At 46.6% G+C, this 16,052-nt stretch overlaps 2 protein-coding genes across 2 annotated transcripts in view; both read right to left on the bottom strand.

The window, feature by feature from the left end:
- LOC135199493 (uncharacterized) overlaps positions 1–6,145 on the bottom strand; it is a 649,473-nt gene extending 643,328 nt beyond the window's left edge. The window contains exons 1-2 of the mRNA XM_064227583.1: positions 6,108–6,145; positions 4,361–4,388 (exon numbers count right to left, since the gene is read on the bottom strand). The gene's annotated coding sequence lies outside the window, so the exon portion shown is untranslated. The remainder of the gene's footprint in view (positions 1–4,360; positions 4,389–6,107) is intronic.
- A 334-nt stretch (positions 6,146–6,479) lies between these two features.
- Positions 6,480–16,052, bottom strand: part of LOC135199495 (uncharacterized) — a 24,804-nt gene continuing 15,231 nt past the window's right edge. Inside the window, exons 2-3 of the mRNA XM_064227585.1 lie at positions 8,161–8,269; positions 6,480–7,153 (exon numbers count right to left, since the gene is read on the bottom strand). Of these exons, the coding sequence (XP_064083655.1) occupies positions 6,599–7,153; positions 8,161–8,217 (612 nt within the window). The 5' untranslated portion in view covers positions 8,218–8,269 and the 3' untranslated portion in view covers positions 6,480–6,598. The remainder of the gene's footprint in view (positions 7,154–8,160; positions 8,270–16,052) is intronic.

Genomic DNA, 16,052 nt, shown 5'->3' with positions numbered 1-16,052 from the left:
GGGAGTCGTAGAAAGAGGAGGAAGATCTAAAAAGGGGATCTTGTACCCCTGCTCCCAGATCTTGAGGGACCAAGAGTCCGTGTCCTCTCTCTCTCCACGCTCCCGCAAAATACTTCAGTCTGGCTCCGACTGGTGTCTGAGGACATGCTTTTCACTGGAAGCTTGGTTTGGTTTAAAAGAAGCTCTTCCTCGTGAAAACCCTCTCCCTCGAGGAGCTGCTCTCGAGGGGGGAGCCCCACGAAGGGCTTTACTTTCTTCGGTGGACGAACTGCAGCCGAAGATGTTTGAAGGTCCGGCCGACCGTCTTGTAGACTGGGCCAAAAGATCCTGAGTAGCCTTCTTGTAGGCTGTTCGTCAGGTCCTTTACCAAAGTCTGGGGAAGAGATGGTTCGAAAGAGGCGAAAACAACAAGTCCGCTTTCTGAGCTGGCGTCACTGACCGAGCTGTGAAGTTGCACAGCAAAGCTCTCTTTTTTAACAAAGCTGTCCCAAAGTGAGATACTAGCTCTTCTGAACCATCCCTGACGGCTTTGTCCATACATGCTAACACGCTGGACAGCTCCCCCAGACTAAGAGATTCTGGGGCTCTCGCTTGTAAATCCAGAACTCCCAAACACCAATCAAGGAAGTTGAAGACTTCCAGCGTCCTAAGCAGACCTTTCAGATGATGGTCTGTCTCCGACGCGGTCCAAGTTACCTTGGCAGAGGGTAAAAGTGACCTCCTCTGTAGTCTACAAGGCTGGAGAAATCTCCTTGAGCCGACGAAGGGATACGAACTCCCACTTCGTCCTTGGTCTTATACCAAATGCCTCCTTTACCACTAAGTCTAGTAGGAGGCAAGGCGAAGGTCGTCTTGCCTTGGTCTCTCCTTCTTATCATCCAGTCCTGAGCTTCTTGAAAGCACGTTTCGTCGATAGAGAAGTCTTCATCTCTACGAACTCCGGGATTTTCCCCGTTTTCGATGAAGAAAACTGTGAAGGAGGAGACTTGGGAGCTGCGGGCTGAAATTTGTCCTCAAAAGAACGAACGCAAGAGTCTGACTAGGACTTTGTAATCGAGGTAGAAGGGGCTGTAGCAGGTTCATCTTCACCCGATTCAGCCGAACTACCCAGTTCTCCTTCTTCTCTCAAAGGAAGAGGAGAACGTCTGTCAGGCGAAGGCGTCCTATTGGCGGTTCTTAGCAAGATCAAAGGACCCCTCTCCTTGCAAGCTGCAGCCTTATCACTGCTGTCTCTTCTGACGCTTACTGCTCGCTGATGGAAGAGCGTCCTGAGGCGGACGAGCGTCTTCGCGGCAGTCCCACCTACCCGAGAAGCGTCTTTACCTCTCTTCGCTGGCATACGTGCCTGAGCGCGTACAAAGTGTCTGGGGGTAAGAATCTGTTCAGAATCCCCGAAAGCGTCTTGAAAGGAGGCCTGGACGTCCTGGCGAACTTCCTGCCAAGCGTCCTGCTAGCGTCCTGGAGAGCGGCGGCCTGCCGAAATTCCTGCAGAGTCCGGTTTCCTAGCGTCCTGTGAGAGCGTCCTGCAGCGCCTGGCCAGCGTCCTGACGAACGTCCTGACCTAGCGTCCTGCCAAGCGTCCTGACGAACGTCCTGCCGAGCGTCCTGACGAAGTCCTGCCTAGCGTCCTGCCAAGCGTCCTGACGAACGGTCCTGCCGAGCGTCCGGACGAACGTCCCTGCCTAGCGCGAGCGTCACCGACAACAGCATCTTGCCGAACGTCCTGGCGAGCGTCCTGACGAACGTCCTTGCCAGCGTCTAAAGCGTCCTTGACGAACGTCCTGCCGACGTCCTGCGAACGTAATGGCCAGTCTCTGCCCACGTCTGAAGAACGCCTGCCGAGAACGTTCCTTGACGAACTTCCTGCCTAGCGGCGAATGCGTCTGAACAAGCAGCGACGTCCTGGCCGAGCGTCCTTGCACAAAGGCGTTCTTCAAAAAACGTCTGTAGGTAAACGTCCTTCTAAGACGAACGAGATCGGCGAATCGCTTGGAAGGAAAGAGCGATCGGCCGAACGAGACGCCGGAGGCGAAGTGGCAACGGAACGGCTTAAGTCCATCCTACAGCAGTAGGGTCCTTGCCTCCGCTTAGGCTCGACTGCTGCTGGAAGTCCTCTGAGCCATAAGCGAGGATAGCTGGTCTGAATGAAGGACAAAAAAAAAAAGAATGTTCTTCGTTGGAGAAGAATGAGACGAGGAAGCAGGACTGGTCCTGTGAGAAGACGAGGGGCGAGGGGACGCCTCCTTCCTTCTCAAAGGAACAGATACCTGTTTCTCGGAGGTAACGCCGCTGTGCGCGCAACCTAGCGTCCTCATCGGAGGAGATCCTACCTCTCTTCTGAGGAGGAAAGACATCATAAGCGTCTTCCGACGAAAGCGGCGAAAGAGGACCGTGAAGCGTCCTCCGCAAGAAACGTCCTCTTTAACGGACGAGAGTCTCTCCGAGCGCTCCCACCCCTTGCTGCGGGGAGGACAGCTTCGGAGGACGAAAAGCAACCTTCAAGACGCGTGCTCGTGCACGGTCCTTGGCAGCCATGGGTCTTTGCTACATGGTCTGCCGAAGGGACGCCAGATCGGTGGGAAGCCCCCGTAACCCTCTTGCGGCTTTCGACATACCTCCTCCCTGGGTCTTGGGAGTCTGATAGAGGTCTAGGCCTAGAAGCATTATGGGGCCGATCTGACGCCCCCTCCACAACACTGGGGGCACGATCACACACTTGCACCGAGCCAGTTTCCAAGGCTTTCACTTTGGTCTCCAGAGTGCGAAGGGACTCCAAAATCATAGAGAGAGCATCCGCTCCTCCCGACACAGAATCAGAGCCCGAAGGCAACACAGGTTTAGGGGTTGTAAACACTTACAGGTGTTAGTGCAGGAGAAAACGTTAGTCTTACCAATTTGGGGAAGAAAACTCCTTGAGGAAGACCTCCTGATCTCTATCGCGCTCCAATTTAAGGCGATAGGACTTCTATGCTCTCCATTCATCATCAGTCAATCTCTCACATTCCTTGCACCGATGATCAATCAAACAATGAACCCCCGCCCCCTACAACTCATACATACTGTGTGGGGGTCTACCGATGCTTCGGTAGCCTCACCTTACAATCAGCACTCACACACACTCTGAAAACTCACACCACTTGATCCAGACATATCTTATAGAGAAAAGTCAATCCAAAATCAAAAAACGGTCACTATCGCGCATGCCAATTCAACAATCCAATTCAATACCAACAAAATCAATCAGATACTTAGAAACGAGTCAAATTCCAAAAAATCCTGAGCAGAGGTCTGTGGAAAACAGATGTTTACCGACCGGCGACAGAAAAAATAATGAATAGAAAATGGGAATGGTTCCTGATATCCGCCTCCCAGCGGCGGGAACTGGGAAGGGTACTACCACCTGGCCGCCCACTGCGTGTGCCGCGAGTTTTGAAATTTCTGTCGGACGTCAGAAAATACAGCTATATATATATCTGTCAGGTAAGTGGCATGAACAAAAAATATTTTTTCCGCTTACGCGCTCACTCTCAAACCCCTCCGGCACACAAGTCATTTTTTTATTTACCGCTTCGGCGTTTAAGGGTTAATATACAGGCAGCTGAATTTATCCACTGTTGGTCCTACAACCTACAGTGAGCCCTGTTTGGCACACCATAGATATTATTAAAGCTTTTATTTTGATTAGCATCCCTTCTTAGAGCCAAGTTGCATTTTGTATGCATTCACTTTCATCAATTCAAAACTTGGATCTTTCCATTTATCTCTCTAACTCAGGGGTGTCAAACTCAAGTCCTTTCAAGGGCCAATTATGCACTTGGTTATGGTCTCGAGGGCCATCAAAGATTTGGTATTACTTATTCTTTATCCCTTATGACTCATTTATTAAGATTTGCAATAAAAGAGCCTTATTGCAAGCAATTATAATATGAAATAAATTATTGTCATATGAGTGAAAAGTAAAACTTATTACTATGTCTTGTTTGAACAGTTTAGTAACTTTAGTTAAATTTTCCTCACTCTTAACAGTTATAGTAGCTGGAATTGAAAAATCTCTCGGCACCTCGCGGGCCACTTAAGACCATCCCGCGGGCCACATTTGGGCCATGAGTTTGACACCCCTGATCTAACTTCTTTAACACTATCTTGTTCCAGTTCTCACTTTTAGTTTAATTAGTAATCTTTTGGTCAAGCCCTATGAGTCTGGAAATGTGTTGTTAAACTGCTTTATTAATATTATTAGTATCATGATATACGTATTATTAGTATTATTATTTAGTTAAGCAATTCACCCCACTCCATAGACTACACAACAGACCAATAAATGACTACATAACAGCAAGAAATAATATTCAGCATTTACCTTTTAGACATGGAGACCCCTCTGACTTCTGAAATAAAAAAATGAAATCTAAAATTACTACAATTAATTCCAACAATATGCAAAAAACAAAATCTTTTTAAAATAGCTTTTTCTCTTATATTTCCTGATGAACATTTTCACTACAGTGAATTACAAAAAGTTGAGACAATAATATTGACTTAGTTAAAAGCTAACTCTATAATCAAAGAACATATGTATAATAAAACAAAGTGCAAAACACCAAAATACTGACCATTTCAATGTTTTTAACATAAAATAAAAAAAAACTTACACTTGCCAGAAAGCAGTGCATAGACTTCCTGCAATTTAAGTAATTACTCTCCTCACAAGACTGAAAACATTACCACACTGACTAACATAAACCAAGCAGGTCATCATTGCTTGTAAAGTACAGTCGACATCATTAGCTAGTAAAGGAGGGATGTAACTGATACATATATGAAATGCAACAGAGGATTATTCCAATCTGTTTCACCGCAGATGAGGCTGAATGACCACTAGTGACTTCACCCTCCAATTATTATTAATATATATATCCATCTCTTAGCACAATTCTAACAACTCTAAAAGCTACAATGAAGTTGCTATTTGCCGCAATTTAAATGTTTTATCTTGGTATCCCAAGGCAATCACAAATCCTTGATTGATCTAAAGTTACTCTCTTGATTACATTCAGATACCTTAACATATATGATCACATTCCTCCTTTTTCACAGCTGGCATGAGACTGGTACACAATTTTTTTTAATGGTAGTGAATAGTGTACGGCAATAAAAATACACTTTCAATGTCTTCAACAAGCCAGTTGAAAACCCGTCTATATTTTGTGCCCTCACAATATACAAGCTATGTGAATGGTAATATAAACACTAACAAGTATTACAGAATTATTAAATACAGGTACCAACACTCGTAAAACAATTAGTACACATATTAGTTCTTTGTTTATTTGTAATAAGCTTATAATTAACAAGCAATGTAAAGCACATATGTATGTTAGACTTTATATTCTAATCCTAACTGGAATCATTATCAAGTAGTTTATCTAAACCACTAAAAAATCAGAATTGAACGTCCCGAGAAAATAAGTGGACGACAAATAAGCAATCAAATTAGCGCTGACTTAAATATCTTTTCTTTTTGCTGGCTTTGTAAAATGAACAGCAAGCTCACAGACATTGCCTCATGTTTGTTTGTATGGTGTTTTTACGTTGCACGGAACCACTGGTTATTCAGCAACGGGACCAACGGCTTTATGTGACTTCTGAACCGCGTCGAGAGTGGACTTCTATCACCAAAAATACACATCTCTCACACCTCAATGGAATGCCCGAGAATCAAACTCGCAGCCAACAAGGTGGCACGGCAACACCATGCCGACCACGCTACTGAGGCGCTCACTTGTTGTTTGCAATGTCCATTCAACTCCAGCTGCACTGACTTATGCCTTTTATTTCACATCCAAGGATTTTGGTCTACCAACATACTATCCAATTTCTTTAAGCTTACATGTTCCAATTCCCCCATCTCAAAGAATAAAACTTCTGGTTAGGCTCCCTAAGTATAAAAATATGATTAAGTAATATACTTTCAATAACTTATTTATTACTATAATAATAGTGCACTACATTCCTCTATAACCTTACAGACATATTTCTACAAACAGTTAGCCAAAACATATTTTCACGTTATCACAATAAACAATACAATACTCAGTAACACTTACCCATTGAAGCACCTGCAGATGCTGGCCTTGAGCCTCTTGCATGGCTGTGATCGTATACATTTTTCTTGCTTTTACAAGTAACCTTCTTGTAAGATACTGGTTTCTGGCTCACGTCAGATTTATAATCATCTGCATTATACTCTCTCTTCGTCTCCAAGACGTGAGGTCTTTGTCGAATGTGGAAGCTGCCCGATTTTACAGGTTTTACAGATCCATCGGTAAAATCAACTTTCTCTTCGCCCCTACAAGTCTGCCTCTGGTTCGCATCATCAAATGATTCATCACTTGGTGACGCTGCCTCAACAAGAGGTCTTGCAGGTCTATCATACGCAAACTCAGTTCCTAAATTTGATTCTCTTGGTGAAGGTAAATCACCTCCAATAACTAACCTCTGGCCACCTCTCTCACTTTCATGGTCGCTGGTGTTTACAGTTTCCGAGCTACCTTGCATGCACTTACACTTTGACGTAGAACAGAAATTACAAGACAAATTACTTTCGAATGACATAAGCTTTCGTATCTGAATATGATTCCATTTGATATCTATCCCTCATTCCCTTTGACACAAGAACATATCGAGGAACATCTGATAACTGTGGTTTACTAGCAGGTTGGTCTTCTCCTGATGTTCCACTCTGTACATCACTTGTTATGGAACTGTCCACAATATCAGAGGAGCTGGAATGAGAATATTCATATTCTCTTGATTTATCTGAAAAGCTTTTAACTTTGTCTATCTGAAAAGTGACAGCTTTAGAAGGCTTTGGGTCTTTGTGGTTCAATTTGTTCGTTTCAGATCTGAATGATCTTCGAACAGGGAAAGTCTGCCTATTGAAATTTCGAGATGAATCTGCTACATTGTACTTTTCCATTTCCTCAGACAAGATCTGAGGAATTGGGCATCCTGGGATATACACACGCTTGGGTTCGTTCTTCGAACTGCGCTCAGTTGCAGAGGGGCAAAGTTTCTCAGCCACCACAACTGCAACTGGATGTCTTGAAGTAATACTATTGACATTATTTGCTGGGACGGTGACTACTTCAACCTGAAAGATGTAAAATAAAGATATGTAATCCCTCACTGCAATAGAGGGTTCCCAAAATAATGGTTATTAACAAAATTTTCCCTTACAAATTAAAATCCTATAATTTACCAGAACCAATATGAACAAGATATTAGGAACTTCTTTCCTATTGTTAATACTGAAGTCATTTGACTTCAACTTCCAAAACACAACCCTTTAAAAGAATAATGCCACCTACGGAGTCTTGTTCATCACATGATTTAGGGAGTAAATATTTACATGTAACAGAGCATAGGATACAAATAAAATAACAGATAGTACAAATGAAAACCCCAAAATGTTAGAAATGACTGTAAACTGACAACACAACCTCAACAGGTGAGATACTACAGGATGGCTGGATGAGAAATTAAAATTCCAATGCAAGATGGCAATTCTGCAAGTGAGATGGAAAAAGCATACCAGTCACAGTCACTTTTGCAATTTCATCTTACTTGTAAGAGATAAAGGCATTCACCGATGTAAAGCTGTTTCTAGGCTACAATATACCACCTTATAATGTTAATTTTTTTAAAAGGTGATGGGTACAAATTATTTTGAAAAAGTTTCATTTGCCAGCCAAGATAGAAGACAAAGTTCAAATAGTATGTATAAACTTAGGGATAGTGGTTATGGCAATGGTGCCAATACAGATAAAGACCATGACTTGTTATTCAACAAGGAACTCGCACATGGATTTCACCTTTGAGACAAAGTGAAAGCCAGTATCAACGCACTGGAAAATGATGATGATACCATGAAAATCTATGATTCTTATACATGCAAAATTTTGCGAAAATTTTAGAAAAGATAAAAGTACTTAGAGCATATCAATTTTGCAACCACTTACTCCATTCTATCATTTTAAAACTCGGACTTTGAATACTTAAGTAACATGAATGCCTAAAATCACAGCATGCTTAATGACTACCATGAGATGAACAACAGATAACATTCAACTAAGTAAAACACAATAACATAGTACTTACTTTTGATATCACACTCTTCTTTGATGACCTTACAGTTATACTATTCTTGTGAGCCATTATTACTTTCTAAAAGCAAAAACCCGTAGGAAAAATAAAACGAACACTCCACCTAAAGATTAGAAGAAAAGAAGAAATAATGTTTAGTTTTTTATAAACTACAAACACTCATCAAAGAACCTACAATAAAGGCATCAACAACACATAAAATAGAGCAGTTTTTAGCAAGATTGCTACAAAAATCACAGTAAATGACTTACAGTAATGGGAATGTGAGTAATATATTGATCTGTACCTCAAAAACATCTAAAAACAACTAGAACCAATAAGATGTTTCATAACATACACACCATTACTAAACATATACTATAACCTCTAGTCTTGGTAATTTATTAACAGACCTTTCAAATTAAAGAAAATACAGTACTTACAATATAATCAGCACTGGTTAAATTTACAAATACAGGTGGAATTTATCAAAAGTTTTGTCATGTTTTAATGGTTACAATTCTGTTCTATTGCTCCTAAAAGCCACTTCCTCATCGCATATGGCCACCCCTTCACAATGATTACATAAGTTTGAGTGTCCGTAAGAATTTGTTGTTTACTAATTCCCATGTACAGATATCAATCATCCCAAAAAGTTTGCCTTATTATTACATCCAAGGACGTATCTGTGAGCTAATGTTCTTAGTACTTCCAACAGTGCTGTACCACAGATCTAAAACAAGAGTTACATGTCAGACTGGAATCCCTTAACACAAAAATCCCATGGACTGACAACAAATTTCACTAGTTTGGAGCTCCCATGTGTGCCACACTAACTTATCTTTCTCTCAACCAGAAATATGATAATGATAATGGTTGCTATTCTGAGTACAGCACAATGTTTCACTGCAAATTGTAACAAATAATGAGGAAAAAGAAGAAATATTCACACTCACCTCTATCAGTAATAAAATGTGTCTAGTCACTAGCTGCGTTTAAAGCAAAGATTGAATAACAAATAGCAAATAGCAGTACAACTCTATTCATTTATTCTTTAGATATCCTTATGATAAACCACATATGTAAGTGAAAAAAACTGCTTGGCAACTTTCTTTGCAGCAGTAATATGACAATTTGTCGAAAATTGCATTTTTCCTAACTATACAAACCTGAGGTCCTTTAACAATAGGAAGGTAACTAGCGGCAGCTGGGACGGTCGTAAGCTTCGAACAAGGGGAGAACGGTAGTTAACTGCTTGTCCGATCGTGCGCGCGCCCGCGCGCCCGAGAGGTGAAGAATCACTTTTGCTTTAGGCCCATGCAAAAAGTTGCAGAGTGAGGGGTGGCATGGAGGTGGGACTATGTAAAGGACCTCAGGTTTGTATAGTTAGGAAAAATGCAATTTTCGACAAATTGTCATTTGTTCCGATACGTAATACAAACCCTCGGTCCTTTAACAATAGGAAGACTCACTTCTTGGTGGGAGGAATCTGAGTCTTTTTGGTGAACAGACTGGTGTTCGTCCAACCTGGAGTGCCTCCCTGGTCGTCAAGAGCAAGGGATGGGATCCAACCTCTGTCCGATTGATCGGGGTGTGCACCGCAGGATCAATGGTCAGACCTCTGGGCCAAGTACTAAGAGAGAGGCAAGCGTATCTCTTCGTACCAGCAAGCAAGAACTTGTTCCTGTTTGCAGAGACAATCATAAAATGATGGGTTTGTCTCAATTTGGCATCCACTTCCTCCCCCTTTGTTGGAGGAACGTGGTGGATATTTACTCCTATCCCTACTGAAAAAAGGGATAGGATGGTGCTCTATTGAGTAGCTCACCTGCATCTCGTCCTTACCCAGCAGGGTGACGACCGTGTCCCTCTACCCAAAGGTAGAGGAAGAAAAAGATGGGAAGAGGAGCCAGTCACACTCTCATTCCTCATCCATTCTTACGGTCACACCAGGACTCGATGCTGTTCAGCCTGCGAGGGTCTGGGTTAACTACACAACGTGTTGAGCAACCACCACCACGGTTCCCAAGGAAAAGATCCAAGGAACTGTGGGCAATATCCTGAAGGTTAGAAGGAGGTGCATGCGGTCCGGTTGGACCAGGCGCCTGCCTTCATTACCTGCGCCACGGAGAAGCTTCTTGCGGAACGCGAGAGAATGATGAAGAGGCGTACACTCATCCTGGGTGTCGAGTTTCTTCAGACAGTCCGTCGCACCTTCACAGGACAAAGCAGCATAGCCTTCGTATCGGAGGCGGTGAAGTCCATTAGGGAGGGTATTGTGAAGGACTCGAACCAATCGGTCAGTTACCGAAGGGTTCTGAGTCTTCGCTACGAAGATCGGTACGAAATTGGAGCTAGCGTCACAAATCCCCATCCTTGTGCTTGACTTCTCAAGAGAAGTCATGCAGTTACCTAAGACGAAAAGAAGGGAATAGTCGTATGACCTATCCCTCTTCTCGACTTTGGTTATGTACAGTATCATACTGACAAGCTATTAAGACGAAGTAATGATTGCTCTGGAACAAACCGACTAAGTCCACAGCATAGTTCGTAACTGACTCGGCGCTCTGACAGCTGCCGACTGACTGGTTCGGAATCAGTAGAGGCAAGTTGTCCAAGCATCCAGGGTAAGTCACGTGACCTTCGCCCCCTTTAAAGAGTTATGCTGAGAGACCAAACAAATAAAATATTTGTTAGTCACCGATGCCGGACGGCGCGGCGATGATTTCTCTTAAGCATAAGCTCAAAAGGCGAAAGTCAATTGCCTTCAAAAGACCGAGGTCCTGATTGGCAAGAAAATCTCATAGACGTTGAATCTCAGCTTAAGGAGAAACAAACACTGTGACCGTTGAAGACGAAGGTAGGCAATGAAGCAACTACGTCTTCCAGCTGAATCGAGAGAAGGAATCTCAAGATTCTAAACCTGTGCTTACAAATGACTGAAAACGCTAACCGCCATTTCATTGCTGTCCGTTGTGCAATGAAGCGGGGCGTTCTTCAGTAATGAAACACACAGGGGAGAGCCGCTTGAAGAACTGCTTCTCATGGGCTGAACGTTTGGAAGTAGAGTGCAGGCAGGGTGGGGAGTAGGCGATGTCTTTCAATACATCTGCTAATCCGGGGTGAACAACAATGAACAATTGTACACCTCCGAATACAAGATATTTTAGACACAAAATCAGATTCCGCAAAAAAATCATTCGCAATTATCGGATACGATGCAGCAAGAGACTATTACAGAATTCTGTTACCGTGCGGTAAACAGAAAGATGAGAGTCGAATAGATATCTCTGTTTAAAATTCTCGCAATACGAAGACGATGAATACTAGCGTTTCACAGAGTAGATGGTCATTCATGTATGCGAGAATCCCGTTAATCAGAGACTTAAGTCCGTGATTGTTGGGCAGAGATACGGTTGTTATTCAATCAAAGCAGGTGAGAAAGACATAAACAACCGTCTATCTCAAAGCGGCAGCTGATACTGAAATGCCTCTGGCAATTCAATACGCAGTAGCTGTCGCGACTCGTCATCCTGAGTTGCCAAGTAATCCTTTCCACGAAGGAATGCGTTCGGCTAGAACCACCGAGCATAAAAGATATGCTCGAGCAATTATATTTAAGCGAAACGAATTTCGGTAATATAAAAGCTTAAATGGTGTTGTTGTTGACAACCCCATAAGTATATAAAATTGAAACTGGAAACTCCTGGGAGGTTGCAGGCAACCCGGGAAGGGTTGCAGTTCAATTAGAATACTTTTCGTCTAAGTCGCAATCCGTAGAATAACCAGGATATGCGCCTACCCCTCGGACATTCAACTGCTTTGCAGAATCATGTCGCGAGGTTAATATACGTAGTATATTTGTAGGATTCTGAACAACGATCTCCATCCTAAATTCTTTCCTTCAAGAAAACAAAATAAGGATTGGAGATCGACCACCTTCGTTCTCTATTAAAGAGAGTGAAGGAGAAGTCTTCCTCGAAGGAAAGCTTCAATGGTGAACAGAATACTAAGACGATAGTTCCAGCCAAACTGGATATTCCCGTCCGTTCTTCTCTATTCCAGGTTGGTCGCCTACTGTGAGATAGTCTTCTTTCAGCGGCAGTCTTCTTCCTAATGCTAGAAATTACAGGAATTCGAGCATAGGCGAGGTTCCCGAATTATCGTGTAACATATCGGGGATTCTCGTCTCGCTCACTTTGGACCGTGGTCTCGCCTAAGTGTTTGGAGATCGTAAGAAACTCTAACACTCTGAATGCGCTAGAAATTCCGTAGAATTCTAAGCAGTCTGCGAAACCCCCACCGAATTCGTCAAACGATATCGGCTGGTGGTCCTCTCGATTCTGTAGAAATCGAGAATGGGGCAGGATCCCTCCTCAGGACGACGGGGCTTACGTCAGGTAGGACCCGAAGTGTCCCCCCTGGTAGCGCAGTCCCCAACGTGGGATCCTACAGAGAAAATCTCTGTAGGATCCTTCACCCCTTTTCCTCGTAGCCGTAAGGAGAGAGGGAATGGGGGAGGAATTGGTATACTCGCTCGCCTTCCCAGTGGAACTAGCAGTTGGAGAAGAGTAGGAGCAGCCATCGCCTTGCGGCGATGGCCTCTCAGAGTCTGGGAAAACGTATCGTCAGGAGAAAACGTTTTCCCAGAGGAGGGTTACGAACTCTCACTGTAGGTAAGGGTCTGCCGCCACTGTGAACGTCGTCTGGGTGGGGCTGATCGACACCTGACAGGAGAGAGCCGATACCGTCCTCCGACTCATTCCAGTCCTCGTCGAGGTCGAAACCTCTCAGGAGGACCGAGGAGTATTTAAATACGGTGTCCGAAGACACGTTAGAAACGCCGCTGTCGCAGTAGAGGAGGTGGAAGTAGCTTGATCGACCGGCCAGAAATGAGAGAGCCTTCTTGTCCGGAGACGAGAGACTCTGGTTCAAGACAGAATCGGCAAGCTCCGATCGCGGCATACCCCACCGTCGGTTTGGGTTCCCTCTCGGGCCCCAAAACGACTCGAGCAGAGACATGGGCTCTGCTGGTGGGAGCGGCGTCCTTCCCCCCGGTCGTTGTGCTGACGAATCAGTGCAATAACCTGGGTAAAGTTACTCTGAATCTCGGAAGTTACAGCGTCTTGAGGAGTAGGACCGTCCAGTCCCTCCAACAAGAGCAGCTTCCCAGGACCCTCCTCCTTCAGAAGAAGGACCAGCAACAGATCCCTGACGGTTTGCCTCCAATCACTTGCGCGTACGTCCTGGTTGGCCCTAAGACCAACCTGGCACGTGCGGCGTCGTGACGGGATCGTGAGCGGCGCATCTCTCACGATCACTCCTAATCGCTCTTCCTGGCGTATGCGAGGAAGTTGAAGGTATCGGAGAGACAGAACTGACGCTACCCCCTCTCCCCCTGACGGTCGCCTCCAATCACTTGCGCGTACGTCCTGGTTGGTCCTAAGACCATACGTGGCACGTGCGGCGTCGTGACGGGATCGTGAGCGGCGCACCTCTCACGATCACTCCTAGCTACCTCGCTCTTCCCGGTGTAGCCCGAGGAAGTTGAAGGTAGTGGAGAGACAGACCTGACGCTCCCCCACCGCTCGCTGGCAGGACCAGCGTACTGGGGGGCTGCAGCGATCACCAACCCGCTGGGGATCGATCTGCAGGCCTGGCCGTGCCGCTCACCTGTGGCGAGCGGCTCGACTGAGCACGTCGACCCCGGTCCCCGTGCGTCAGGACAAGCTGCTGCTGGTCACCGTATCCGCCGGTCCCTGTGGGAGCGGCGGTCAGGTGACCTGCAGGAGCTCGCTTTCGCCGTGAGGACGGTGAGCGTCCTCGAGGCACGTCAAACCGCTGGTACCAGCCGAGGCTGGTACCGTCGGTCGAGGGACCTGGGGGAACCTCTTCCCAGCCTCAACCCGTGGCCGGTCAGAGACCGTCACGTCCACCCGATGGGTACTCCGGATGGTCGCTGCGAGACGGCCGCTGGCCTGGCGAGAGTCACCTGAGCGGCTCTCGACAGTCTTCTGCTCCGTGCCTCGGTCATGACGCTGAGCGAACTCAGACTCTTAAGTCTTTAACTTTGGCTGCACGGTCACCCGAAGGAGATCGTACACTCGGAACTTCTCGCGGACGAGAGAAACGAGCCGGTACCTGGCTTAGCAGCAGAGCTGCCAAGACCAGGCGAGGGTGTACCAGCGGTAGCCAGCACACCCTTGGTCCCGTCTTCTTCTTCTTCTCAGAAGGGAGACGGGCCCCGTTCCCGAAGGAACAGGAGGACCAGCAGAAGAACCCCCCACCCCCGTCACACCGGAATGTGACGAGCCTTCGAAAGTTCCCGAAGGAGTTCTCTTCAATTAGGGGGAAAACCCGGTTACCAGCTGGTCGCTGCGAGAGCGGCCGCTGGGCCTGGCGAGAGTCCACCTGAGCGGTTCTCGCCAGCCTTCTGCTCCGTGCCCTGGTCTTGGCGCCGAGCGAACTCTGGCGCCGAAACTTTGGCTGCACGGTCTCCCGAGGGAGAGCGTACACTCGGGATCTCCCGCGAACGAGAGACCGAGCCGGAACCTGGCGTAGCGGCATCGCCGCTAGCAACCAGGCGAGGAAGTACCAGAGCTAACCGATACTCCTCTGGTCCCCGTCTATCTCTTCCTTACGGAAGGGGGAGACGGGCCCCGCTCCCGAAGGAGCGGAGGGGACCAGCAGAAGGGGGGCCCTTAGAGGGGTTCCCGAGGAGACTTCTTAGGGGGGGGGAGGCAGCCTTCTTCTTCTTCGGCTTATGGGCTTAGAAGTCGAAGGGGAAGGAAGAGCAGCAACAGACGAAGATGACACCTTCCTCTTCTTCGTCAGCTCACGCAGGACAGTCGTCAGGTCCTCCATCCAGGCCGGAGTCGGGGCCTATTGCCGAAGCAACACGGCCCGACTGCACCTGTCCGGAAGGACTGGGACTGGGGGAAGACACACCATGGGCAGGACCAGCATGGAACAGCGCGGAACCAGGAGCGACAGGAACAGCAACCAGCTCAGGAGCGGCAGGAACAGCGGCAGCGGTAAACACAGAAGGGACAGCCAAGCAGTAGCGGGAACCACATCAGCGACAGGTACGGCAGGCCCAGCCATCGCCTCGTAGAATCATCGGCAGCCAGCGTGGTACTGGCGGCCGGTCCAGGGACGAGCTGCTGGAACACGGAAAGTCTGGGCAGGCAACACGAAGAAAACACAGGCGGCGGCGGCATACCCTCCTCGGTACGGCGGCGACCGGCCCTAGAAGCGGCAGACGGCGTCACCGACACAGCATGGGGAGTGTAGACCAGCGGGGGGAAGCAGCATAAGCGGCCGTGAAGGTTGTAGTGGAGACCACTCCAAGGTCACCGCCCCAGACCTCGCTAGACTCTGCAGCAGATCGTGGATGCTAGGCACGCCCTGCAGCCGCAGTGTCCATACTGTCCAAGGTCGTTCTCCACGGCTGTAGCACCTGCGGTAGCACAGACAGATTAGTAAGAGGGGTTCCCTCACGCACGGGGGGGGAGACATGCCCCACCCCGACGGAACGGAAGACCCCAAAAACAAAATACGAGGAAGCTGAGCGGGGGGGCAGGAAAGAAGACAAAGAATCGCGGGATACCAAGGGAGTCGCGGGAGAGCTTTCCGACGACTTCCTGGCAGACCTTCGCTTCCCCTACCCCCCACACAGCAGTGAAAAGTAATATGAAAATGAAACAGAATACTGCACTTGCGATTCACTTCATAGAACTTAAAGAGGGAAAAATCAATTCCCGGTAAGAGCGGAAACTTGATCCATAATAATATGATGCTATCATATATATATGAAAATGAAACAATACTGCACTTGCTATTTTCACTTTCACAGCAATAAAAATCGTAAGGATTAATTCCGGGTAAGAGCGGAAATTGATCCAAAA

This window comes from Macrobrachium nipponense, chromosome 25 (genome assembly GCF_015104395.2).
Source record: "Macrobrachium nipponense isolate FS-2020 chromosome 25, ASM1510439v2, whole genome shotgun sequence".
NCBI lineage: Eukaryota > Metazoa > Arthropoda > Malacostraca > Decapoda > Palaemonidae > Macrobrachium > Macrobrachium nipponense.
This window is presented reverse-complemented; position numbering and strand designations above follow the sequence as displayed.